We start from the raw sequence: 27,599 nt of genomic DNA, 5'->3' as shown, positions 1-27,599 counted from the left end.
CAGTAGTATCAGCCAAAACAGGCAATATCCCACTACAGGCAAGACAGGCTATTCAATTGTATTTTTATAGGACCAAATCAAGCACCTCAAGGTGATTTATACTGTAAGATAAAGAGCCCACAACAATGCAAAGCAAACAGAGAAAACCGCAACAATCACATGACCCCCTCTGAGCAAGCATTTGGGCAACAGTGAGGAAAAACCTCCACCAGAACCAGGCCACGGGAGGGGAGGCCACCAGTGCATCACGTGAAGGTGACGCAGTGCTATAAGGTCACCAAGATAAGGTGGGGCGTGGTAGCTTTCATGTGATGAGAAGGATCTGAAGTTTGATTCTGGATTTGACAGGGAGCCGATGAAGAGGAGCTAATATGGGAGAAACATACAGTCTCTTTCTAGTCCCTGCCATTATTCTTACTGGAATCAATGCAGACACTGGAAATCCCTCAGTCCTTGCTACATAAGCACAACTGAGAGTGAACGATCATCTTGGCTGTTGGTAACAACAGGGCTGGACTGGTAATCTGGAGCTTGTGGGTCAATATCATTTTTGTTTTCTTTTTTGATAAAGCCTACATGCCGGCTGGAAGAGCGCACTGGCACCATGGGTGCATGAAGCAAGAACGTACTGAGGAAGACTAGTTTTGCGTCATTTAAAGTGGAATGTCCTGATGCCCCTGAGTCCTGTGGTTGAGAGCGAGGGCTCAGCTGACTGTCCTCTTTTGCTGCTAACAACGAGCCAAACTGCACGAGAACACACTGATGTGACACTAATGTCACAGCACCATACTGATCAGTGTTATTTATGCTGGAGAGCTAGTTAGCTAACATTATTACTGACAGCCAAAATGCTTGTTCACCCTCATTTTTGCTGCTGGACCTAATGAGGAATGACGGGTTTCAGGTATCTGCGCAAGAAGTGTTGCAAAAGCCAAAGCACGCAAATTCATGAATTTGTCAGTAGAGAGGTTGCAATCAAGCAGGTGTAAATCCACAATGGATCAGGAAACATTGTTCATTTTGACAGTAATGTTGAAACAGTTTGAGGATAAAGTTGAACTTGTCATTTTAAGTCAACTCCCAGTGCAGCTACACACTCTGCACATGCCTCGTGTTGTTGGGTCAGTGAGACAGCTCGATCACCTGTCTCATTGTGTCTTTTGATGTAACATGCATCTTAGCCATCGCCATGACTACACCCACTGCCTTCTGATTGAATGCATGTTTCTGCAACATCCTTATACCACACAACCCTACTTTACACCACACTCGTGTTTAGTAGTAGTAGAAGCACAATTTCACCAACTAACTTACACAAGGCAGCCATTGGAGCCGAATTGCAATAACAACTCCTTTTATCTCCACATTGACTTAATATAAATATTATTTCAAGTTTGATCTACAAAATTTGGAGTTTATTTGCAAAATAAACCATAACTTTTTTTTCTGAATGTGTCTAATACTCCTTAGTAGAGTAATATGTAACCCATATCAACTACTGCCTGTCACATGACCCACGTCAGCTGATTTGAGGTCCCTCTTCTGATTGGCTCCTTTCACGTCGCGGCAACTCTGAAAACCGGCTGTGGAGGGATACTTCCGGGTTCGACTCCTGCTGTGGCTGTGAGCTTATGGCATTTAGAGCGGTATTGGAAAACAAAGCGTTTTCTCTCCTCAATTCATCTTTAAACTTTAAACTCAGCAGTAAGTGTCCTTAATATCTTTCAACCTTTGGTTGTCAGTAACCAGCCGATCGTTTTCACGATTAAAAAATGACTTTGTGCGGCAGCGTTCCCACCGCGAGCAGAACTCCGGTTCATAAACTGCTGTTTTTGAACACTTTTGTTTACTTAAGCATTTTTATGGGCTTACTTTGAAACAAAGTGCGATTGAATGATTATTGTTATGTGTTGCCTTGAATTCGGCTATGCTGTCTGTTAGACAGTTGTTTTCCTTTATTGTTGTTTTTGTATTGTTTGTAGCGAACGCTACTGGACTGTATAGATTAAGCTACGTAGCCAAGATGATTAATGATTTAACTGTTGTACATTGATTGATGATGATTTATGATTTGCATTGTTACCTAGACTTGCAGAAGAATATATTTGTTTACCGGTAAACTGAATTGAACTTGATGTGCTAATAGACATTTTTCTGACCTACAGGTCAGGTTTTTTCCCCCCCCCCCTTTGAATTGATCTTCTTCATATTGAAGTGGCGAGCCGGTAGGACCATCCATTGTTTTCCCCCACTTAGCCGTCTTTGGATTACGGACATATTTCCCCATTGTATGAAGCTGGACCCTAAGGAGGAATACCTTAAAAGTGAACTTTAAAAAGAAAAGGACCAAAAAAAAAGGACTCTTAGCAAAAGGACTCTTGCACAGAAAAATCACAGCATTGATTTATTTAATTGTGGACATTTACGTTGTGTGTTGTGTTAATTATTTTTGTTCCCCTTTCCCCTATTTATTCAATATATTTTTGGTACAAGACATTGCAGTTTTTGGTCTCATCATTCACACCATCTAGGCTCCATAAAGAACTATTTCTTCTGCGCGTCAGTCAGTAAATTCATCCATTGCCATAAACTAGTCCTTAAATAACTTAGCGTTACAAATAGTTGCGAGTAAAGTACAAGTTTACAGCTCAGTTTATTGCGTACACATCGATATATGTTTGTGAATATTTTTCCAGTAACTGAAAATCCTATTTGAAGCGGCAGGCATTAGCTGCAGGACTGAGAGGAGGCAGAATAAACCAAAAGTGGCTTTAATGCTGATTTCAAAGAACAAAAGTTTCCAATTATGGATAAAAAATGAAGATTTTGTGCACATTAACAGAGGCTTCTTAGTGTGCTGTGCTTCTTACAGAGACACACAGAACAAATACCTTTCATCTACAAAGACAACAGACTCACTAGTGTGAATGAAAGGTTATTAGTCATTAATAATGCTGACTTTTGATGACTTGCTCGATAACTCGACATACGGGGCGACCGTGGCTCAGGGGGTTGGGAAGCGTATCTGTAACCGGAAGGTCGCCGGTTCGATCCCTGGGCTCTCTGTCCTGGTCGTTGTGTCGTTGGGCAAGACACTTTACCCTACTTGCCTACTGGTGTCGGCCAGAGGGGCCGATGGCGCGATATGGCAGCCTCGCTTCTGTCAGTCTGCCCCAGGGCAGCTGTGGCTACAACCGTAGCTGCCTCCACCAGTGTGTGAATGTGAGAGTGAATGAATAGTGGCATTGTAAAGCGCTTTGGGTGCCTTGAAAAGCGCTATATAAATCCAATCCATTATTGTTGTTATTATTATTATTATTATATGAACTGTCTGAGAATCTTTGAGAATTTAGTGATTGGTGGTAGGAAGTGACTGAGATGAGTGAACAAATGTATGGTCATGTTGTTTTCACTGTAACTATGTGAAGGACGAACAGAGGATCCAGAAAGCCGAACACAGAGACACGCCGTGGCCTTTACCTTTTCTCCAGTGTTCATCTTTTTGCTGGCAGAGAATTCCTTTAGTGAGCGAGTCACAGCTCTGTGCATAGTGAGACACAAAGAGGACACGTAAAAGAAAAAGTTCTCAGTATCCTGAGCAAGCACGTTAGTGACAGCTTTGTTTGACTGCATTTGTGAGCAGGAGGTGAAAGCCACTTACGTCGACACCTCAGCGATGTGCTTATGTCTCAGACTCAGCCACAGATCGTCATCCTCGTCCAGCACTACCTCCTTCATCCTGGTTTCTCCCATCCCGCTGGTCTCAAACCTCACAGACACGTGTTAACAGACACGTGTTAACAGACTGCTTGATTTTCACATTGTCGCTATTATTTCTATTTGTGTGACCCAAACCTTCAGTCATAACATTAAAAAAATGCATGTGGCAGGTGTCAGACCTCCTTTAGTAGCATCTCTACCTGTAAACATCATCCTCGACTCCCAGTAAGTCGTAGGCCATGGCTTGCAGTGTGAGCTCATGCAGGAGAGGTGACACGGGGTCAAAGCCTCGGTCCAGAATGAGCAGCTGAGTGCGAGACTTGTCGGGACCCTGGAGGCACCAGAGCATATAGAAAACACTGCTTTAACATGTAACACACGTCTTTGTTCCAACAGCAATCAGTTTAACCTTTGGAAGAACCGAAGCAGCTTAGTTATCGCCCCAAGAACAATGGAGCCCACAGACAGACCATAACGTCTGTTTCATCCTCTGTGGATGGTTACCCACTCAACAGTGACGTAGTCGATGCTTAATCATGGGAGCAGTCCAGCTGATCTCCCCCAACACTGAAAACTAAAACTACAGCTGAGTGAAAATCTATTTACTATGTGAGTTTATTCTTTTCTTACTTAACTCTAATTAACACGTGTAACAGCTGTACAGTTTTTAATGCAGCTTGTAAAAGAACTAATGATCGATAAAAGCAACCTGGATGTTATGGCAGATTAGAGCTGGGTACGATTTATTACATTGTGTGTAATTTCCTCTGTTTTTCTCTTGTTTCAGAAATGTCCACATGTTTACCATAATCTGGTTCTTCCATTCATTATCTAGTCATTTCACTTCATTACCTCTCCCAAGGTGGGGTCATCAGCTTTGTAGCCATCCAACTTCTCCTGAAGCATCTGAGCCAGAACTGCACAGTCTTTGTAGTCCCTAATCCAAACACACACAGGTATTCATTTATCCAGGTATTAGTTCATGCACATTTTAAAAATCAAACAGCATGGAAGCGACAGCCAGGAAGAAAACATTTGGCTTATTTAGAAATAAGAGAAATCATCCAGAAATCAGATTCTAATAAAACAGTGTTGGCAAGAAGAAGACGGTCATCCAAATTCAAGCTGTTAAAAGCAAGATAGAGGAGGGGGCCGGGCATCTCAGACAGGAACCACAAGAAATACACAAAAACCCACAGTGTGATTCCTCCAGGAGGTAGGACAGTTCAGTGGGATGGAATAAGGATATCCTTGACAGGAATATCAACACATATCCCAGTCAGCAGATACTCAACTGAAATAATAGGCTGACAACAGGAGGATATTGATGTCACTTTCTCCACAATGCATGGAGGGTTCCACCCAAAATTACAGCATCACGTGGCTTTACAAGCAACGGAAAGACGCCAGCCTAAAGGACAACACAGAAGCTCTGATCAAGGCAGCACAAGAACAGATCCAGATAGAGACAGGAGTCTATCACAGGCGGCCTGCAGACAGCCTGGTACATGATAGCAGGACGGGACGATGCAAGCTGAGTCAGCACTTGGATCAAGCAAGTGGACTACGAGAACATTTGTGCCGCATACATCCAAACTGCAAGAGTATCTCCAGCATTTTCCAGGAACAAAATTAGACCTATGTCCAGAAGAGAACAGTGTCTTCTGCTAAACTGCTAAACCTCAGAACAACACAAAGCCCTCAGGCCTCTTTGTCTTCTGGTAGAGTTTGCTTTGAGAAAGATGTGCACACCACCCTGTCCAGAAAGCAGAGACTGAAGTCTGATGGTTCACCTCCGATCATGTCTGAGGGGAAAAGGCCTTAACATCCAGCCTGTTATGTTAAAAGTCTAAATGTGCTTTTGCTAATAATGAAACATCTTCATTCTTGATCAGAGATGCAATCAAAGTACAAGTGTGATTAATGTGTTAGAATAGAAATGAGTGTGTGCGTAGACATGATCTAGACTTAAACGTGTGTGTGTGTGTGTGTGTGTGTGTGTGTGTGTGTGTGTGTGTGTGTGTGATGGGAGCAGTATGGAGCATATTATGACACACACACACACATACACAGAAAAATCTTGTAAAGTGCATCATACAAAGACAGAAAATGAAATGAAGTGATATTAAAGTTTAGATTTTAAACTTTGTTTCAAATCATGTTTGTTGAAAAGTCAGAGAGAGGATGCTGAGGAGCTGCTGGATATCAGGACATCAGGTCATTATGTGTCAACAACGGTGAACGGGTGTCACAGAGGGACTAAGGTCATCTCGAATGATGTAATGTTCAGAAGGTCAAAAGTGCTGTGCAGAGGAGATAAGTCGTTCTTCCCATTCTTTTCTACAATATAAGTCAGGTCAGGAGATTGGAAATAAGAAGCTGGAATGTGAAGCACAGACCACACCAGAGGGATCAACCACAAACTGTGACGCTGCAAATTGGTTTTGATGGTTTTACTCGATTTTTCTCTGCTCATTTGTGCCATGTTGGATTTCCACTGTATTCCTGGGGGATTGAATTTCCAAGGAATGCTGCTAGATAAGTGAATCTTTAGATCTGGTTGTGCTTGTCCTCTCCAAGCATTTTCCTCACAAAGATCAGAACAAAGTCAGCATAGGCTTGTAGCAGGCTGATAAGTATAAGTGCTTTGCTGCTGCTAAAGCTACAGTCTGCTACATTCAAAGTCTGCACTGTTGACATTCTCCAGTTGTATTCCACCAGCACTGAGCCTGTTCAGGGCTCCTGATTTTTAATCAGAGGAGACATGGTAGACACCCAGAGGAGAGAGGCAGTTAGTACTGGGCGAATCCCCGTTGGCTCCATCCAAACCCTGCAGACCTACTGGGGCAGACCCACAGGATCAGAGATCACCACTTTTTAAATAGAAAGCCAATTCAGTCTTTAAAAAAATCAAAAGGAGCTCACCCTCTGTATCGAACTCCTGGATACTCTTTCAGCGTGGCACAGAGGGTGGCAATCTGTTCAGCACAACGCTCCAACATGTTATTCTTCACGTCAGCCTTGAAGGGACTGTAGAAGTCCTGGAAAGCATCCACTTTATCCAGGGAGAAGACCTGACGACAGAAAACAGTACAAAGACGACACACAGTTGTATAGTTTCCCATCTGCACCACAACACTGGATTTTAGACGCAGCAATACTCGATTGAAGTGCAGGGATTCAGCTTTAATCGAACTGAATTTCAGCATTAAGTAATTAAAGCCATTTCTTTACATAGTGCTCAGTTTTCACAGGCTCAGAAATAACTGGACAATAACTGGGCTGACTATTTGATTGAATATTTAATATTGTAAAGTGGTATACAGAGGCAACACTACAGGATACATCCTCAACACCTCCCATGTGCACAGTGTTTCAGTGTTACAGCAGTTCCCAGTTTAATGCAGGCCTGAGTCTGGGTGGTTACTGGTGGTCTTATATAATCCTGAAATCAAACTGGTACCTTGTGAACCTTGTGCAAAGCTGATTCGTCTCCTTCTACTCATTAATAATGCAACGTTCTTAAATCTGGTCATAAATGTGTTACATGGTTTCAGCACAATCAGTTTTCTTCTCACTTTCTTGCAACATGAAAAGTCAACTTGTAGCTCCGTTCAATAAATCGTGGAAAGACAGCTGAGATTTTACTGACTATTCATTCATCTGTATTCAAATTATACAAACACAAAGATCTCAAAACACTCAATAAGAATATTGTTACCCATCAGTCATGACTGATGGTGGCCAGGATCTTACCTGAGACTCATAGGGCAGGAAGGCTATGTGGATCTCAGTCAAGGCCTTCATCGCTTTAGAAGCGCGGGATTTGGTCAAGAGTCCAAACAAAGAGTCTGGGATTGCTGCAAGCAAAGACAAACATATTGGTTTACTTAGAGAAACTGTAGGTTTTACAGAGTAAGAATTAAATGTTTCATTTATTTTATCTGCTTGGCTCAACATGGTGTTTATGGTTCTGGATTCTGTTTCCTTTTCTGTCCAAAATACACATTTGAACAAAGGAGTGATTTTGGGGTTTTTTTGAGTGAAAATTGTAAATAACTTCAGCCGCATTAAATCAGTCTTAGATAAAAGTATAATTAAGCACGTGTAGTTTTTCTGTCCATATTTACAGTAGTAATGGGCAGCTTATCAAAGTCAAACAGAGGAATACAAATATAGAAATTATTAAAACAAAATACAGCCAAAGATAAAACACGTCATATTAATATGGATTAGGAAAGAGATGTCTCTCACGTTCAGACGACTGAATACTTTGACTTCTGTCAAACATGTGACATTTGGAGCTCGCGTGTCTTTGAGTTACAGTAAACAAAGTTCACCCTGCTGTCAGGGTCACGTCCTTAATAAAGTGGCAATAAAAAGAAACACTTAACCTTTTAAGGCTTTCATGACCACATTGTAGATGGCTCTGTTCAGTCAGAACTGGGACCCGCCTGCTCCCCGTTCTCACTAACTGGTGCTATGACTAATATGAAACATTACCAGTGGATGTGTTGAGTCTCAAAGACTTATAACAGCCACGTTTGGTCCATGGCAAATTATTAAAATTTGCTTGACACCACAGACAGATTTAATGGAAATGGTCAGTAGTTCAGACTGACCAGCTCTTAAGTTCCAAACAATGATTCCAATAAAATCCAGAGGAGGAGTTTGGAACGGTCTAATGCCTGGAAATGGTCAAATCAGCCCCATAAAGTTGTCAATTTAAGTTTATGCGTCATTCACCATAAACGATGCTAAAGACCTACTTCATTAATTAGGTGTTGTTATGGAGCCATGTTGCAATGACCATGTCTGAGTTTAATAAAACATTTCCACCAGACCTGTGTCTGTGTGTGCAAACTGTCATGAAATTTGCAGAATGTGTCTGCCTTTAAAAACATAACTCACTTTGTAACATAGCACTGAAGCAGATAAAGGGAAGAAAAGCCTGCACTGCTGTGGAGGTCTTTTATTCATTCAGCTTTCACAGGCGAGAAAAAACAACATGCTGCTGTGGAAGCTGGGCAGACATTACACATGCACAAAACCTAAAACACTCCAAAGGAATCGAAAAAAAGCCAAAAGCACAACCAAAGTCATTTAACACAGTGAAATACTGTGATAGAGACATGCATGATTGGAAATATGTGGAGCATCTGTAGCTGTTTGGGGACCAGGATGTGTTCAGGGGCCCTGTTGTTGTCGTCTCACTCTGACTGTAACCCCTCTGACCAAGTTTGGATAAAGACTCTTTTCCTGTTTTTTTCAAATTAAATTCCTTTTTTGAAAAGCAAATGTAGGCGTACTAAATTCACGTGGATTTGCACGAGTTAAATGACTGTAACTTTGCCCACTTGTCTACAAAGCACCGCTGCAGTGTGGCGTGTTGGACTTTATTAAAATGTGTTTTCAGTATTGTATGATCTACTATTTTGGACTAGCAGTGGTATTTATTAGTCATAGTGACTCCTCAAAGAGCCTATTTTGCACTATTAAAAGCTGCTAATTATTTTACATTTTGTAAAACTTAAAATTTTAGGATATTTTACTTTCAGTTACATTTATTCAGTTGTATTTATCTCCCAATGGAAAAAAGAAAGACAAAACAGCATCATCCAGCCAGTAACAGCTGTGAAACTATACTGACAGATGAAAAAATACAGAAACCAAAGACACCTGTGAAGATTTTTAAATACAGTAAACGTGCTTCGAGTTAAAGAGAGTAGTGATCCTGATATGGTCTTAACCTCGTTATATAAAGTGTCCTGAGACCACATGTGTTATGACTTGGAATTATATAAATAAAACTAAATCGTGTATGTTGTGGGTGTGATTTTGGTCTACTCACTGTCAGTGAAGAAGACGTGGGCGGCTTTGTACCTCGGAGTCCGAGGGTCTCTGAAGTCCTCAATCACACCCTCGACAGACTGAAAGAGCAAAGACGAACAGACTAATAATTCATTGCTACATTGTTGAGTGAGTTACATATCACTGAAAGCAAACATCAAACTAAATGTATTGTAGTAAAGGATTCAAATCAAAGGAAAGTGTCGTTTCTAATTTGATGGACAAACATTTGCAATGAAGAAAATCACATAATGAGGCTGTAGAGCAGAGGTGTCCAGCTCCAGTCCTCGAGAGCTGCCGTCCTGCAGCTTTTAGATGCATCGCTGCTCCAACCAGCTGAATCAATGGTTATCAAGTTTGACAAAGGCCTGGTAACAAGCCACCCATTTGATTCAGGTGTGTCGGAGCAAGGATGCGTCTAAAAGCTGCAGGACAGCAGCTCTCAAGGACTGCAGCTGGACGCCCCTGCTGTAGAGGAACTGCTTTATTTACCTCGTCTGAGGGTGTGATCAGGTAGATGGCCTCCATGCTGGGCAGAGGTTCACGCCGCTTTGTTATATCTTCGACAACTGAAGTGGATAAAGAGCAAGGTCAGTGCGTTCATCAGGCTGGTTAAAGTCTCATATCCCAATATAAGACACTTATCATCCCAACAACGATATATAATCACAAATCAAAAAATGACATGGCAACATGACATTTGGTTGTTTAGGAAGAGGGGGAAGATTTAGGAGTGACGTGTTGTCTTGTGTAGTTAGTGTGTAGTGTTGTGGATAGTTTTGTGTTGTGTGTCAGAACAATGAGGTGACTGCTGTCTCCAGATAGAAACAGGAGTGATGCACCTGCTGCTGTCAGACCTGCAGGTATCAGGCTGTGATGTTGTACATATAATTTTAAAATTGTCAATTTATTTTTGCATTTAAAGTTATGAAACATGATTCATTAAACATGTTTGTGGTTGTTACAGTAAAAATATAACTTTTTCTACTCGGATTTTATGTGTTTTGTCTGATTTTAGATCAATTGTGTTAATACAATATGTCAAAATGAAAACATAACTGTAAATTCAGACACGTGAGGTTGTGCTGAAAAGGATGATACCAAACAAGGCAAATAAATACTTTTTAAAGTTGAAATGTGGAGGAAACATCAAAAGGGTTAAACGTTTTGGGTTTTTTTTAAGTAACGAAATAGTTACTTTTCAAGTAATTAATTACTTTTAGAATCTTGTAACTCGGTTACTAACTCAGTTACTTTTTTTGAAGAAGTAACTAGTAACTATAATTAATTACTTTTTCAAAGTAACTTGCCCAACACTGCTGACTCGTGTGATTAAAGGATCCCCTCTTGGGGACACTCCCCCAGGACTTAAATCTGGGACTCTCCACCACTCGACATTAGAACTGACGAAGCTTCTACATGTGGCGGAAATTAGCTTTCTCCAAAACACCTCTGATATTAGTTTTGACGTTTTCCATTAAATGGATGGTTCTTAAATTTAACTTAATATCTGAGTTGTTTTTTTTGGGTGGCACGGTGGCACGGTGGTTAGCACTGTTGCCGCACAGCAAGAAGGTCCTGAGTTCAATTCCTCCATCAGGCCGGGGTCTTTCTGTGTGGAGTTTGCATGTTCTCCCTGTGTTTGCGTGGGTTCCCTCCGGGTACTCCGGCTTCCTCCCACCGTCCAAAGACATGCAGCTTGTGGGGATAGGTTAATTGATTAATCCAAATTGTCACTAGGTGTGAATGTGAGTGTGAATGGTTGTCTGTCCCTGTGTGTTAGCCCTGCGACAGACTGGCGACCTGTCCAGGGTGTACCCCGCCTTTCGCCCTATGACAGCTGGGATAGGCTCCAGCGCCCCCCGCGACCCTGAAAAGGATAAGCGAATGGATGGATGGATCTGAGTTTTTCTTAATTTTAGACTAGTTGTTAGTGGAATTTTTTCCACAGTTAGTCAACTAAGAAATTAATGGCCAGTAACATCCCTAATCATTACGTTTGGTATGTAGCCCACATGCATCATCGCAGCAGTACTCCCAAATGAGCTGTTGGACGGAGCTTCGTGTGATCTGCCTTTTGGCAAAGCAATTGGCTGGAAAAAGTCGACACATTCAAGGGATTTCATCACACCGTCACTACCTGGTGCCATGTTTCTCACAGTTAAAGTACTATTTAGTCAGCAATGTTCTGGTGGGAACGGATACCAAAGCCTGTCTTTAATCTGACATTTTTATTCAAAATAGTGAACTCATAAAAGACAGCTTTTTTTATTGGAACTTGCAAAAGTAAAAAACAATACTGGAACACACCTGTTGGTAGAATGCAACAAGGAACTGAAGAAAACAGAAGGCTTAAATACACACATGAGGACAATGAACAGGTGAACAGAATCTAACGAAACACAAAGGGGGAAGTAAAACTGGCACATGACTGATGGATTGGAAAGTAAGACACGTACACCGGGCATGGGATACGTAGGGAAGACTAAACAGCCGGTATTCAACAGACTGCTATAAGAAAAATAAACATGAAGTCAAACTCTGGGACTAGATCACAACTACGAACATTGAACTCCAGCATGTAATTCACAACATAATTACAAGAACACTGGAAATCAATAAGAAACTTTAAACTGAGAACAGAGGAAAATAAACTAAACACTGGATCAACGACCGAGGAACCGCACAGCTGATCTTATCCTTTTCTAATATTTCAATTACCTTGCAAAAAAATAAATAAATATAGAAATATTTTCACACTGTAAACACTGTTGGATACATTTAACTTAATTAGAAATTAGAGTTAAATTTGATTTATTTAAAACAGATTAAACTAACTACACAGCTACAGGTCAAGTGTATGGAAGCCCGTTTCCGTCACTAAATAAAAATAAAACAGCTAGTATCCATAACTCAAAATTTCGAGTTACTTTTCTCAAAATTTCGAGTTAGCTCTGCCAATCAAAAATATACGTGAATGAGGTCGCTTTCTTGTTACCCGGAAGCATATGGCGCAGAGGAACGCACACTCAAAAACGGATCCCAACAAATTGGCGCTTTCGCGAGTACGTTTGCTGATAGCAACACCATGTGATTCAGCTAATAACACAGGGATTTCATCATTTGTGAAGCCAGGCTGAAAACACTCAGCAATCTGTGCATTCACGACTGGATGTAATACCGGTAGCTTAGCTGTAGCATTTGTAGCTGAGGCTTCAGCTTCTGGGTAACGAGGAAATGACGTCATTCACGTAGATTACTGATTGGCAGCGCTAACTCGAAATTTCGAGTTACTTTTCTCAAAATCTTGAGTTAATAAATTGGAATTTTGAGAAAATAACTCAGAATTTCGAGAAAATAACTCGAAATTTTGAGTTATGGATCCTTTTTTTTTTTTTTTTTGTGGCGGAAACGGGCTTCCATACAAGTGAGCTGGGTGTGGCTGGGTTGGTAGTACTTACTAGTGATTCCCTCAGACATGATGTCTGTCATCTTACAGCAGGAGGACACCATCCTCATGCTCAGCTTGTCCACCACCAAAACCTATAATAAAATCACACATAGCAAAGGAAACTACTATATCTGATACTTAATGAATGTCTTTGTTTATCTTTGAATCACAGATATCCAACTTCGTATGAATAATGATGTTAATGACAATTACCTTCCATTTTCCTTTTTCTCTTGCCTTCTTGATGACGTTGTTCATTATCTCTGTAAACAAAACATTTTGTGTATATTGTACAGTTCAATCAAGAGTTAGAGCATTTTCACACATCAGGTCATAAATCTGCCAGTTGCCCATTTTTGATATTCCAGTCTTAATAATTAACAGACTAGTTTGTGCAAACCTAGAAAATCTGCTGCCTCATCCAGTTTATTAAGTGTTCGGCTGTTGTTGCTAAATAAAAAAAAACCCAGCTGAACTGAAATTGAAAATTTCCAACCTACAATTCCATTGTGACTGGGCCATATCATACCGTTCACGGTAATACCGGTACAATGTTAGGCAACGATAAGAAAATGAAATATCGCGTTAGAATATGGGTAAAACCCGCATGTGCAGTGCCTTTGTTTTCATACGCACATGGCCGAAAAAGCATGGCGGCAACAGAGAATGAGAATGGAGAAAGCGGATCGTTGAGTGAAACGGATGAACCAGAATAGGTTTGTAAAAATGGAGCCACTTCAGTGATGTGGAAGTGGTTTGGTGTTTGTCCGTCAGTCCCAAAGTCAAACGAACACTGCAGCGTCACTGAGAGTTAAAAACTGTCTAAATTCTTTCATCTTTAATAAAACGATCAGCGTTGCTGCTTTACCAGGTGTAACTATGAAGTTTAGCATCCAGGCATCCATGAAAACAGAATTTATTACATTTAACGGAGTTAGAAGTTAGCAGGTGGTTAACGGAAGTTAGCTCGCTAGTTTCGCTAGTTACCTAAACATGATATAGCATGTTCTGACTGAGAGATTTCTGAAAAAAATCAAATGTACAGCTCTGCTGTCACTTCCAACATAAATGAAGACAGGAAACTAAACAGCAGAGATGTTTGTAAAGTTACTGAAGTTGGGCTAGCTGCTATATAATGATGTGCTACGTGATCGCTAGCGACACAGCTATGTTAGCATAACATAAACAGTGAAGCTGCAGGATTTAAGCTAACACTTTTCCACTCGATAAAAGTTAATGTGAAGGTTCCTGAGGGTTAGAGACAAATACAGTCGCATGGCAGGATGCTGTAAACGCTAGCAAAGTTGTGGAGTTGCATTTTGTCTCACATCAATTATATCGTCAGTTATATCGTTATCGCAAATTTTCAAATCTATATCGTGATAAATATTTTTGGCCATATCGACCTGCTCTAATTGTGACTTCTGTCCACCTTGGCTAAGTTTGGTCTTATAACAGAAATGTAAAATAAAATCTGGAGAGTGCAGTGTAGTTACAGTTTTGAGCGTCTTCAGAGAAGCGGCGACCACTGAACATCACATAGACATAAATGAGTATGCTGAGACAGTGACATATGCATTGGAGATGCCACCATCATCAAAACTGTCACAACATGCACTAACCAGAAGCCATGCTTTACTGCAGGCGTTCAAGAACTACTGAAAGCACGGGTTGGTGCCTTCAAGGCCAACGACGAGGCAGCGCTCAGACTGACAAGACCCGATCTGTGCTGGGGCATCAAGCTAACAAAGCCTGAGTGCTCAAAGAAAGTCAGTGATTACTTCGCCTGCTCAAGAGATTCTCAGCGAATGTGGCAAGACATCCAAGCCATCATTACAAGGCCCCGCCTCTCTGCCAGAAGCACTTAATTCATTCTACGCCAGGTTTGAGACTCAAAACAAGGAGCCAGCACAGAAAACCACCCCTCGCCAGACAAACGAGTGCTGTCCCTGTCCACGATGTGAGAAGGAGTCTTGCTAAAGTCACCCCACAAGCTGCTGCACCAGACAATATACTGTCCTCACAGCCTGTGCTGATCAAGGTTCAAGGTTCAAGGTTCTTTATTTGTCACATGCATAGTTATACAAGTATAACACACAGTGAAATGTAGCCTGACACGCTCCTCGACATGTGCAAAAATTGGGGGGGGGGGTGTAGAGGAAGAACATTATATATATATATATACATACATATAGTATATACACTGGGTGAATGTGCAGTAGTAGCAGCAAGCAGGTGAATTCTGTACATTAATATGAATAGACATCTGACTATTTTACAGGATAGACAATATAAACATATTTAAAATTAAAGGAATTGAAATGTACATTGTGCCTTGGTTTAGTGTCTGGAAGAGTCCTGTCTCAGTCAATTATAGATGATGTGAGAGGGCGGGTGTGTGTGTTTAGGGCACGGATGGCTTGGGGATAGAAGCTCCTCTTGAGTCTCTCTGTCCTTGCCCAGAAGATGCGGAACCTTCTACCAGATTGCAGAAGTTGGAACAGTTTGTTGCCAGGATGGGACGGGTCCTTCAGTATCTGCGCTGCTCTAGTCCGGCATCTCCTGGTGTAGGTGTCCTGAAGCGGGGGGAGAGCAATCCTGCAGCAGCGTTCTGCTGTACGGATCACTCTCTGGAGAGCTTTTTGGTCCTTCACACAGCTGTTCCCAAACCACGATGTCATGTTCTGTGTGAGGATGCTCTCCACAGCGCCTGTATAGAAAATCCTGAGGATCTTTGGAGAGACCCTGAACTTCCTCAGTTGTCGTAGGTGATACAGGCGCTGCCTAGCCTTTTTGGTCTGGACCTGAATGTGGGCAGCCCATGTCAGGTCTGAGGAGATGTGGACACCAAGATACTTGAAGGACTGCACCCTCTCCACTGGAGCTCCATTGATGATGATGGGCTTGTAGTCTCTGTGCTGACCCCTTCTGAAGTCCACCACCAGCTCCTTGGTCTTGCTGACGTTCAGCTGGAGGTGGTTGTCCTGGCACCATGATGCCAGATTCTTCACTTCATCCATGTAGGCCGCCTCATCGTCAGCTGACTGACGTCCGAGCAGACGTCTTCAACATCTCCCTGAACCAGTGGTTCTCAGTCTTTTTACATCATTCCTCACATGGCAGAAATATTATCCCCCCGAAGGATTCACTGAATCCGTCAGTAATTTTTGTTTTAAACAAACAACTTTCATTTCAAGCAACTAACTTTTGTCACTCGACTGCTTCATTCGTCTGCAGCACTTCTTCAAAAAAGCAACAAGTTAAACAGAATGTGAACATCGCCAAACATGGAAAAATAAAGTTCAGTCTTAGTCTTATAAAAACAAAAGATCCAGAAACTGGTGAGCAGAGATGAAAAATATATAATTTAGTGAGAGTTTAATACTACTCACTGTTAGTGGCTGCAGGGAGCCTGTTTTTGACGGCAGAGCTGCGGCAGGGCGTGATGGTGTGGACCGAAATGACAAAAAAAAAAATTCAAATTCTCTCGAACAAATGGGTCTGCCTTAAAAACCAAAATACAGCCCGATAACTTTCACTTACAGAGGTCGTGCGAAACAAATCAATCAAGTCCAACTTCACGTCCATATCGTCCAGCTTTTTGAGCAGTTGTCTCCTTTCAATATCAAACCTCTGACAATTCAAGGAAACATGTTCTATTGTTTCCTGTTCCCTGCTGCAGCCACACTCCCCTGTACAGTGTTTATCTGTTAAAAACAATGTGCTATTTAAACCAGTGTGTCCGAATCTCAGTCGAGATATAATCGTCTCCTCTCTCCTGTTTCGGCCTGTACTTCTCATTTCCCCCACTTTCCTTTGGATTTTATAAAACCATCGCCCTTTCCTCTCCTCCTCCCATTGCTTCTGCCACCTTTCCTTCATTTTGTATCGTATTCTACTCTTGAGCTCCGTCCTACTCACACTAATATCTACCATCGGTCTCCTCGTTGCGACTTTTGCTGTCCAGTCTGTTTCATTTCCTTTAACTCCATGATGCGCTGGTATCTATAAGAATGTGACCATAAGCCCCATCATAACAAGTCTGAACAATGTTTGCTGGATCTCTATCAGAATGTCAGTCTGCAGTCTGAGTGACTGTCTTGCAGACTGGCCAGTGAAGAGCTCGAGTCTGAACATATCACAGATCTTAGTGGTTTTGTTTCTTCAATCCACTGGACTGCTAACAATAATGAAACCATTTCTCCTGTGCACACTGATAAATCGTCACTGATCCTTTTCCCCACCTTGATATTAAACTCAGGAAGTATAAATGCTATCCCGCTTTGGTTGGCTGTATTCTTTGATGCATCTGTGTAGATTTTGACTATAATACTGATTAATATATTCCTGCACTGTATGTGAATTTAAGAGACCCAAAGCTCTTCAATTGTGTTTTCTCTTTTTCCCAGCACGGTTGGAAAACAGTTTTTGTCGGATGATCTTGACCACGTCCTTGTAAACTTGCCCAGTAAGTCAGTGTCAGTTGCTCTCTTCTTGTTTGTAATGGCATTTCCCCCATTTCTACCTGTACAGCTGCTGCAGATGTTGTTTTGAATGCACCTGTGCAGAGTCTTAGCGCCTGATATTGGATACTATCCAACTTACGAAGACTTGTTCTGGCAGCAGAATTATATACTACACACCCATAATCCAATACTGACCTAATCAACCCAGTATATAAAGCTTTTAAAGATTTCCTATCAGCCCCACAGTCAGTTCCCACTAAGCACCTCATTATATTTAACACTTTCTTGCATCCGTCTATTATTTTCTGAATATGTACAGTCCATGTCACCCTTTCATCAAACCACAACCCCAAAAACTTAAATTGTTTTACCCTTTGTAATGCTTGTCCATATAATCTGACCCTGATGTCAACACCAACTCTTTTTCTCGTAAAAACATTATTTAGTCTTATCAGCTGAGAGTTTAAACCCCCATTTATATGAGCTGTGATTGCCGCCTGTACTTTCTTTACCAAAAAGTCTAACCGTCGTCCTCTTGCCCACATCGCCCCATCGTCTGAAGAAAGTGAAAACCCCGTTCCACCCTCTATGTAATTAAACACATCATTTATCAGCAGTGAAAACAATAACGGGCTAACTATGCTTCCTTGTGGCGTTCCATTTTTTCCATTTTAACTCCTCCCAATCCTCACGATAACTTGCCTGTCAGAACTCTTTAAGAACCGCTGCCCTGAGCCAAGCTGCTGTGTCACAGACAGCTGCAGCCTCGGAGCTCAAAGGCTGCCGCCCACTAATACTTACTCCAATCATCATGAAGTCAAAGCAAATCAACAGACGATGCGATCTCACTGGCACTCCACCTGGCCCTGTCACACCTGGATCAACGTAACGCCCACGTAAGAATGCTGTTCACTGATTTCAGCTCAGCATTCAACACCATCATTCACCAACAGCTGATCAGCAAGCCTGCCCTGCTCCACTGCAACTGGATCCTGGACCTCACTGATAGACCCCAGAGAGCACAGGTTGGAATCCAACACCATCACACTGAGCACGGCCCCCTCCCACCCTGCAGGCACGTGTGCTGAGACCGCTACTCTTCACGCTGCTGACCCACAAATGCACCTCCAGCTCCAACAAAAACTACATTATCGAGTTTGCAGATGACACCAGAGCGCTGGGACGATGATGATGCTGCTGCTTACAGAGAGGAGGTGCAACAGCTGGCACTTTGGTGCAAGGACAATAATCTATCTCTGCATGTTGGCAAAACAAAAGCATTGCTGGTGTCACAGCAGAGAGACCGCTCTTACTGACACCATCTGTTTGTTGTTTTCTTACCTTCTTTGTTTCTTTTAAGTAATCCAAGCACTTTATAAAGTGCTTTATTTATGAAGAGCTTTAAAATAGCCAGCACAGCATGAAAGTGTGGTACAGTAAATAAGACAATAGAATAAAATAAAAAATAAATAAATAAATAAAACACATAATGAATTAAAATTAAAACAGACCAACATAGAATCAACTAAACTAAACTAAACACCAACATCTCACGTGGTGTCAAAGGTCAGGGTGAAGAGCTGGGTTTTCAGGAGTGATTTAAAAACAGGCAGAGAAGAAGCCGTCTGATCTCTAAAGGCAGCTCGTTCCACAGTTTGGCAGCTGCTACAGCAAAAGCAGGATCTCCTCTAAGTTTACGCCCAGTCCTGGGTACATGCAGGAGCAGCTGATCAGCTGACCTGACAGAGCGGGTGTATGAGGCTGTAGCAGCTCAGAGAGATAACATGGGGCGAGGCCATGGAGAGCTTTAAAAGCAAATAAATGAATTTTAAAATGAATCCTAAAAGGAATGGGCAGCCAGTGACGTGGAGCTGAAATAGGAGAAATGTGCTCAAACTTTCGAGTTCCAGTTACAAGACGAGCTGCAGCATTTTGCCTCCTCTGTAGACGAGTAACCTATGAAGCACTGACCCCTTTATAAAGTCCAGCAGTCCAGCTGAGTGCTAACAAAGGCCTGGATCACTGTCTCAAAGTGCTGCTGTGACAGAATTGGTTTTATTTTAGCAGCTGCCAACGTGATTGAGCAGCTGGGGATTTTAATCTTAATGTTGACACCTCGGTATAATAAATTAACATGATTTTATAAAGCATGTTACTGGGCTTACACATAACTGTGGACATTCTTCAGTGTTAATGAGTTCATATTAAATGTATTTATTTGTATCAGAACAATTAGGTATTTTCTTTGATATCATGTTTCCAAGTAAACAAGCAGGAGCGTTCTCAATGAGAAACATTTTCAGAAATGTTCCTTCTATCTCAGACAGGAAAGACTAGAGAATCATTTTAACCTTCTTTGCATGTCCACTCTAGATTCCTGCAGCTTTTAAGGTAAAGAAGAAATGTGGTGCTTGTTGGTGGCCTGGATCAATAAAGACATTCACATTCTTAAAAGACAATCCTGCAGACTGGAACTGGATGGATGAAGATGAATCATCATCATATACATCACCAAGAGATGAAAGCTTTGATGATCACGTTAAGATTAAAGTTTCTAAACTTTTTTAAAGAATAAAATGAATCAAATCAAATAAAAAATTCTAACTCTTGCTTGTTTTATTGATAATATTTTCCCATAACTTCTCAGTGATGTTTTCATCCTTGACTGCTACGATTACAGTCCACATGCTATAAAAGTGACCTCAGTTGTATTTTTACTCAGTTGTATATAGAATTTGTATTCTATTTTTATCCTATTGTATATTTTATTCTATTTTATTCTACTGTATATTGTATTTTATTTTATTCTATTCTCTTCTGTACAGTTGTGTACAGTCTATTATTCTTATTGTATTCTAATTTTTGCTATATAACTTTTGCACTGTCCACTTCCTGCTGTGACAAAACAAATTTCCCACGTGTGGGACTAAGAAAGCTTATCTTATCTTATCTTATCTTATCTTATCTATTATAACTGTCTTCAGCCTTCTGAAACATGCAGTCAGAACAACATCTCAGTCAGGGTTTGGACAGTCCTGAGACTGTGCTTGTTAGGGTGATATCATAGCTCACTGTGTTGCAGCAATACTGATGAATGTTCTGTTCTTGTACTATGTGACCCAAGTGTAGCATTTAATATAGTGGATCATTACAGTTTCATAGTGAGGCTGTAGCACTGGGTTGGTATATCTACGACAGCTCTGCAGTCGTTTAAATCATATTTTGTATGTTTTTCCATATTATGCAGCGGAGTCCCCCAAAGGTCTACACTGTATATGCTACCACTAGGTCACATTATACTGGCATATGACATTTAATAAGACTGCTGTGCTGATGGCAGCTCTGCATTCCAGTGAGAGCCACTGATTGAGCAAACCTTTCCCACTCTATACACTGTCTAACAGATGTGTGCAAAGGTCCTGAAGTTAAACTAAGATGAAACAAAAACTGTTATTATTGGTTCAGAAAAGCTACATCGGGCATCAAGTCCTCTACAGGTCTTTTATGTACACATGTAAAATCAGTTGGGGGTAATTTTCCACTCTAATCTCATCTTTGAGAAACACACAAACATGGTCACAGACGTGCTGCTGCCACCTCAGGAATAATGCGAGGAGCCATTCAATGCTGAATTTTAGTTCTATTCAGGCATCACAGATGCTTTTATTTTGCTCTCGGTCAGAAGATTTTTAATACTCTTGTAGCAGGTATAAATCAGAAACTATTCATTTGACACCAGACTTTGCCAAATTGCAGCAAAGCTTATTATTTCACCTTGGTGCATTCACTGCGAGGATGCTGCTGACATGTGTGCAGCCACCTGTCCCCTCACCTGATTGGTTAATGTACTTTGGATACTTTTATTGGACTTTTCAACTCTGAGCAGTCAAAGCACGTTTTGCTCTAAGCCACATTCAAACAGCATTTTGATTATCATGCAAACACTTACGCCGATAGATGCATAACAGCGAATCTTCTGTTTGAATCAGGTTTGATACTTGAACTTTCACAATGGTCACAGCTCAGGAGATCTCCCACAGAAATGTAAGCACTGAACTGACGTCAGTGATTTTACATGTTTGGCTGTGTGGATGTCAAATTTGTAACATAAATCCTTTTTCAGAGCTTGTGTCTAATTTTAATTACAAATTATAACAATTTAACCATAAAATAGAAAATAATAGCAGTGCAACATGTATGAACAATACACTGATTAGACTTCAAAGTTATTTCCATATTTGCAGACCAATGACACGGGCTGAAGAACGACTGGTTACATTTGGTGAATCATAAGCGTCCAAGCTTCTGGCGCAGCTGTCGTGGTTTGAGTTCAATAGTCTTTCTAGTTTTGTATGTTTGTTAATCTTTGGATTCAGGTTCTGTTAAAGTTTCGTTTTCTTCTTTGCCCAGTTTGTTTTTGTCTGGTATTAAAATCTAATGTTTGACAATTTAAAACATTTCGTTATGAAGAATTTGCAAAACACTAGAGAACTAGGAAGGGAAAAAATACTGTTTTCACAGAGACAGAGTAACACAAAGAGACATTTCTAAAAGATATTAGTTCATTCTTTTTTCTTTTATTGTTTTTTAAGCAGAGCAAATCTAGTATTTCCCAATATTCTGTTAAAATGTGTCAAGGTTTCCCTTATTGGGGATTTAAGCACATGTCCAGGATGTGAGAATGAGCACGGAGAGACTGAGAGACAGGCCCACTGCAATTGTTGCCTCTAATCTGCTCCCAATCCTCTTACCCCATCCACTACTCCCTACTGCCCACAGCTATTTCTGTGTCAGCGGACGTGACATCACAGGAAAGCAGCATACATGGCTGCATCAGTGTGCGCGCACACACACACACACACACACACACACACACACACACACACACACACACACACACACACACTGATAAACACAAACACTTGCTCTCCAAAATAAGTCTACATATCATGTTCCTCCAAAAGGTATCGTTGAGCTTGAAGAGCTGCTGTTCAGCTGACATAAGCACATTGCAGTGACATGACAGTCACACAGTGAGGCCAGCCATCTCATGCAGGAATTTACAATAACTGTAAATGATCGATTTAGGCACATTATTTGTGACACAACACCTCAATGAGCCGATACACCTTTATCAGATAGACCAAGCTACATGACGAGAAAAGCTATTGTCAGAGACACACTACAGTGAAGTCAGTGAATAGTCCTGTTTATCCAATTAGTCCGCTGGATTAGGTGTAAGTGCCTGTGGAAGAACGGAGCACCGCCTGACGGGCAGCAGGCACAGTCGGCTGTTGCTTCAGTTCTAGCTCTCCTATTCACTATTCTCTTTCCTGACAAACACTGTCATCATGTTGTACAGTGTGTTCATGAGAGACAACGTTTTGATGTTTGGGCAACATAAACTAAATCCCTCATCTATGGTCATGACTTTGGTCTGCAGACAGATAACCTGTTGGGCACTCCCTCTGACATCACAGCCTCACTATCATTCATTCTGATGTGACCCTTCACTGCTCAGATTCACCTGGAAGTTTCTGGACTCGCAGACAGTCTCTGTGATCACGACGCATTCTCAGATGAGAGCATGAATGCACTGTAATGTGAATACTTTGTTTTCTTCTGTTGAAGCATGTGTGCAGCTGAATGTTACCATTATTTTCTCTGAGGATCCTCAACCAAGGCAGCTGTGAGCGTTACATGCTTACAGCTGTCTAATTCTCTGCATAGATTTCAAGGTTTAAAACATGAAATTTCCACCCAATGAAACTCGACATAGACGATTTTCAGGGGATGCTCATGAGAGCAGGGGACGAGTCTTTGTGTCGTAAATATCGTGACGCCTACACCTGTGCTTTCATCCAACGACTTTTCTTAGGATTTAAGTACTTTACAGTATTGCATTAGTATTTTTCTGAGCGATTGTTACCTTGTGATTTTGTTTTTAAATAACACTTGATTTTCGGTTGTTTTCCAGCATAGCTGTCTCATTTCCATCACAATCTAAACAATACGACTGTTTGACAGCAACTGTCTGATTTTTGATTTTCTTTGATGAATTTCTTCAACATCCTTTAAATAGCCTAAATCTCTGTCTTTAAATGGAAATATGATCTGCATAGAGCTGTTATACTGGTCTAGAGTAAATGTCAGACCTTTCCTGTCCGTGTACGGCCATGTCACTGCTAACATGTATTTAAATTGTGACAGTATTTCAATAACTTGCACAGTCACTATCCAAAGGCTTGATAGGTTGTAACCAGTTTTATTAATATGGTTACTCAATGAGTTAGTGAAGGCGCATCACAGCCAAGTTCACTGAACCTCCCTTTAGCCGTTTGGGTGCGTGCTGTTTTTGGAAGTCTAAAGATGCGCTGGTGCGATTTATTAAGCGCAACTAACACAAATCGAAAATCAGTGAGCACAGTTTGGAATTACCAAACTGTGCTCACAACTACCGTGGAATCAATGCACGAGGGGAAGAAACAGGTCTGGGATAGTAAAGGCAGTATAAACTAAGGCTTCTTCGGTTATTGAGGCAGCCAGAGTCGGATCTGTCCTCCTCCACCTCTGGTCTTCCCCAGAGAATTATGTCAAAGCATTTAATCCGCACAAAGATTAGCGCGACCGGATTTACATCGGACCTGGGCTCCATGCTTTTACACTGACAACACAATAACGGGCAATAACGGCAGAATTTAGCAGAACACCAGCGAATAGTGCAATTAATTCACTGCCTGCGACACTTCAGATGTTATGAGCAGATGCTTTGCTCCAGTGATTCCGTGCGTCTTAGCGCACCAACATTTCATTAATAAAAAGTAAGGAGCAGCTCGGCCCCACGTTACAACAACAATCAGAATAAAAATAAGAATTAAATAAGAATAAATTTTTTTTTTACTTTCTCCAACAATGGCTTTTAGTCCCAGCGGTGCCATGATGATCCCGTCAGTGCGCGTCCTGCTCTCCAAAGAAAACCGAGTGGAGCTATTACTACTGTAAAGCTCATCATAGTAAGTAACACCCAGTCGTTCCAGTTAAATTCAAAATAAAAGCCTCCAGTTAGGCGAGCATAGAAAAACAGGCTAAACGGGAGAGAGAGAACCTCTCCTGAGGTTTCAAGTCAAATCATGCAGGCGAGCTGGTTTCCTGGTTTCCCTTTAACAAAATACTGAATAGCAAGTGTTCTAAAGTAAGTCAACTAATACATATCAACAACTCCTCCTTCATCCTAGATTTTGGAATAGGTAGAATAAAGTAAACTGAAAATGTGATATCCTGTAAGCTCTAGTTTGCTCCACCAAATAGCTTACAGGAGTGAAACTAACATGAAAATGGTCAAAAAGATGTGATGAGCAGAAAACGCTGAAGTTCGCTGCACTGAACTGCAACATAAGTGTAATCTGTTTGGACACTTTTGACTTAAAGGGGCTATATTGCAAACCAGGCAATATATTATTATTATTATTATCATTATTATTGTTATTATGAAAAATGTAAAGTAGGTGTTTTACTTGTGGATGTAAAAAATCTAGATTATCAGGTCAAGTTTTGTCCCTAAATTGTCAATTTCCCACAGACTGAAATTTAAGTACTTTTATTTTGAAACTCTGGAAAGCCTCGTCCGCGCCTCGATTATGAGCCCTTACATGAAAATGAAATAATGGATCGGGGATAATAAATCAGTATTAGGTATATATAATGTGAGTTTATATCTAATGTACATCAAGAGTTACTGAGATGATTATGGTATGATGGCGCACTTAGACGCTGTTTGGTGTCCACGCGAGGGCAGCAGAAGACAAGTCAACGCTCTCACGCGTACTCAGTGCAGAGTTACGCGGAATAGTAGAGATGCTGCAGAATATACATTTAACTTGTGAGTTCAAATATCCACAAATGTGAGCCAGAAGGACAGAGGAGAGTAAAATGTTTTATTTTGAAAAACAAATCATTTTACGACACTCTTTATTGTTTATTTGTTTTGTTTTTATTTGTAAATTTTCTACTGTGCTAACCAACCTGAACCAAATGTTTCACTCACCTTCAGTAATGTAGCTTTTCCAGTATCGCTGTTATGTTGTCTCAGATTTTTCGAAACGTGTTTGTAGAAGATATTTATCAATTGTTGGTGTAGTGAAAAATATAGTCTAAAATCAGGGGTCAAATGAGCTGTGGGCCGCTGCTGGCACTGTCGTCTCATTGGAGGGCCACTTTAGTGTTCAAGTAACACAAACAAACAAACAAACAAACATCCACAAATGTTTCTGAAAATGTTTTGTTTGTTTTTTAAAATTCAAGTATTGAACGTGAACACAGATTCTTTTTCTTCCCTCTTAACTGAAGCCTCTCTGTCTGTGCAGACACTTGGCAGCGCTTCTGCCATCATTTTGTTCGCATTTAACAAAATATGAATGCAGACACAAGTGTACACATTAGTTTGCTTAGGGGAAGTTTATGTGGTTTCTTTGAGCGTGAGTCCATGAGATTGGTGAGTTACAAGATATTTCTTGTGTAAGAAGGAAAGAAGGAAAGCCTGTCTGTTTTATCGCTGGACATCTTCCTTTTACACGTTTTATCAATTTGGTTTTTTTGCCTGTCCCGTTTGGATCTTTAGCCATCAGAATTATTGTCTGACGGCCAAGAAAGATGCCCAACTGATTTACTTTACCAAGTGGATCATCACAGCCTTGCCATATTGGTCCATTTGGTTGACCTTTGTTATTATTATTATTTCTTTTATTTTATTTCAAGTTGTTACAGACGGGACAGACATGACTGGGGGATAAGAAAGGGAGAGAGAAAGAAAAACAGAGGGGAAGAAGGACCGTAAGAGAAGACACAAAAAACAAGGAAACAAAAACAAGCAAAAGAGAGCAACACAATAAACACACTAAACATGACACCACAGCAATAACCTAGATAACTGTAACTAACAGTAAATACTAAATATTGAATGTTATTGTGTAGTACGCAGCACCGACAAGTAAGAAATACGTATTTATGTCCATGTGCGTAATGTGCCACGGGTCACCCCAAGCAGCACCCTGAGGCTGTACGCTAAGTGGAAGGAAGGAGGCCGGGTGAGTGTCAGCACCACAGTCCAGGACGAGACAACAAACATCCACGAATACATCAGGAAGATGAGCCCAACCGACCGCGTGCTCAGTGAATACCTCAGGCAGCAGAAGCCCAGGAATGAGGAGGAAGAGGAGGAACCATCATGGAAGGACAGGCCCCTGCACGGTATGTACCACCGGCAGATAGAGGAGGTGGCTGATATCCAGAAATCCTACCAGGCTGGACAAAGCTGGACTGAAAGACAGCACAGAGGCACTAATCATGGCAGCACAGGAACTGGAACGCCATAACCAAGTGTCCAGCATAGTATACAGAAACATCTGTGGCGAATATGGAGGGGATATGGGAATATGGGAGTCCTGAGGTCAAAATAGGAGACGCCCTCCAGCGTGGTGAAGTGGCCGAGCTAAGATCCTGTGGGCCGAAATGATATTTAACGACAGTAATTTTAATATAGTTTTAGAGGCAGGAACATGAATTCTTCAAACTCATTTTGTAATAAAACTGTAATTTATCATTTTGCTGTTTTCCTTCTTCTTCCATCTTCCATCAAACATTAATGATGGAAACGTTTGTTAATCAACAAAAACAGTGTAAAATTACAGAAACAATTATCCTTCGAAGCTTTTCTTGATCTTATGATGTTTTCCATCGAGGTGAAGGAAAAGGAAAATAATAATGGTGATTGTGTTGGCCTCAGGATTTCTTTGTATCATGGCTACAGCCCTGTGGTCGCTATTTGCTGCGGTTGGCGAACAAGGTGCATTACCGCCACCTTCTGGACTGGAGTGTGGCTCAGTCAGTTTATACATCTATATTCTCATATAAACACCACTTGCTCTTAAAAACCCAAATATCGCCCTGCGTTCCTTTGTAATATTTCGTGCACCCTTAACTGAACTCTGCTTTTCTGTAATGTGAGTATTTGCCTGTATTCAGCGCATTCTAACATCACACGTTCAAATGTCTCCTCCTGTCCACAAAATGCATAATCCCCTGTCTCGTGCTTATTCATCTTCTTTAGTGTGTTA

The 27,599-nt window shown here is 41.1% G+C and overlaps 1 protein-coding gene across 2 annotated transcripts in view; it reads right to left on the bottom strand.

Annotated features, from left to right (window-relative positions):
* The window catches only part of stxbp1b (syntaxin binding protein 1b), a 39,631-nt gene extending 15,177 nt beyond the window's left edge, over positions 1-24,454 (bottom strand). For both annotated transcript variants that reach the window (XM_080892984.1, XM_080892985.1), the window contains exons 1-11: positions 24,389-24,454; positions 13,235-13,284; positions 13,032-13,113; positions 10,063-10,139; positions 9,572-9,650; positions 7,477-7,580; positions 6,646-6,794; positions 4,573-4,657; positions 3,921-4,051; positions 3,662-3,769; positions 3,481-3,541 (exon numbers count right to left, since the gene is read on the bottom strand). In XM_080892984.1, the coding sequence (XP_080749110.1) occupies positions 3,481-3,541; positions 3,662-3,769; positions 3,921-4,051; positions 4,573-4,657; positions 6,646-6,794; positions 7,477-7,580; positions 9,572-9,650; positions 10,063-10,139; positions 13,032-13,113; positions 13,235-13,284; positions 24,389-24,425 (963 nt within the window). In that variant the 5' untranslated portion in view covers positions 24,426-24,454. The remainder of the gene's footprint in view (positions 1-3,480; positions 3,542-3,661; positions 3,770-3,920; positions 4,052-4,572; positions 4,658-6,645; positions 6,795-7,476; positions 7,581-9,571; positions 9,651-10,062; positions 10,140-13,031; positions 13,114-13,234; positions 13,285-24,388) is intronic.
* Between the last annotated feature and the right edge of the window lie 3,145 nt (positions 24,455-27,599).

Source organism: Rhamphochromis sp. 'chilingali' (assembly GCF_963969265.1).
Source record: "Rhamphochromis sp. 'chilingali' genome assembly, chromosome: 10".
In the NCBI taxonomy this organism is placed as follows: Eukaryota; Metazoa; Chordata; class Actinopteri; order Cichliformes; family Cichlidae; genus Rhamphochromis; species Rhamphochromis sp. 'chilingali'.
This window is presented reverse-complemented; position numbering and strand designations above follow the sequence as displayed.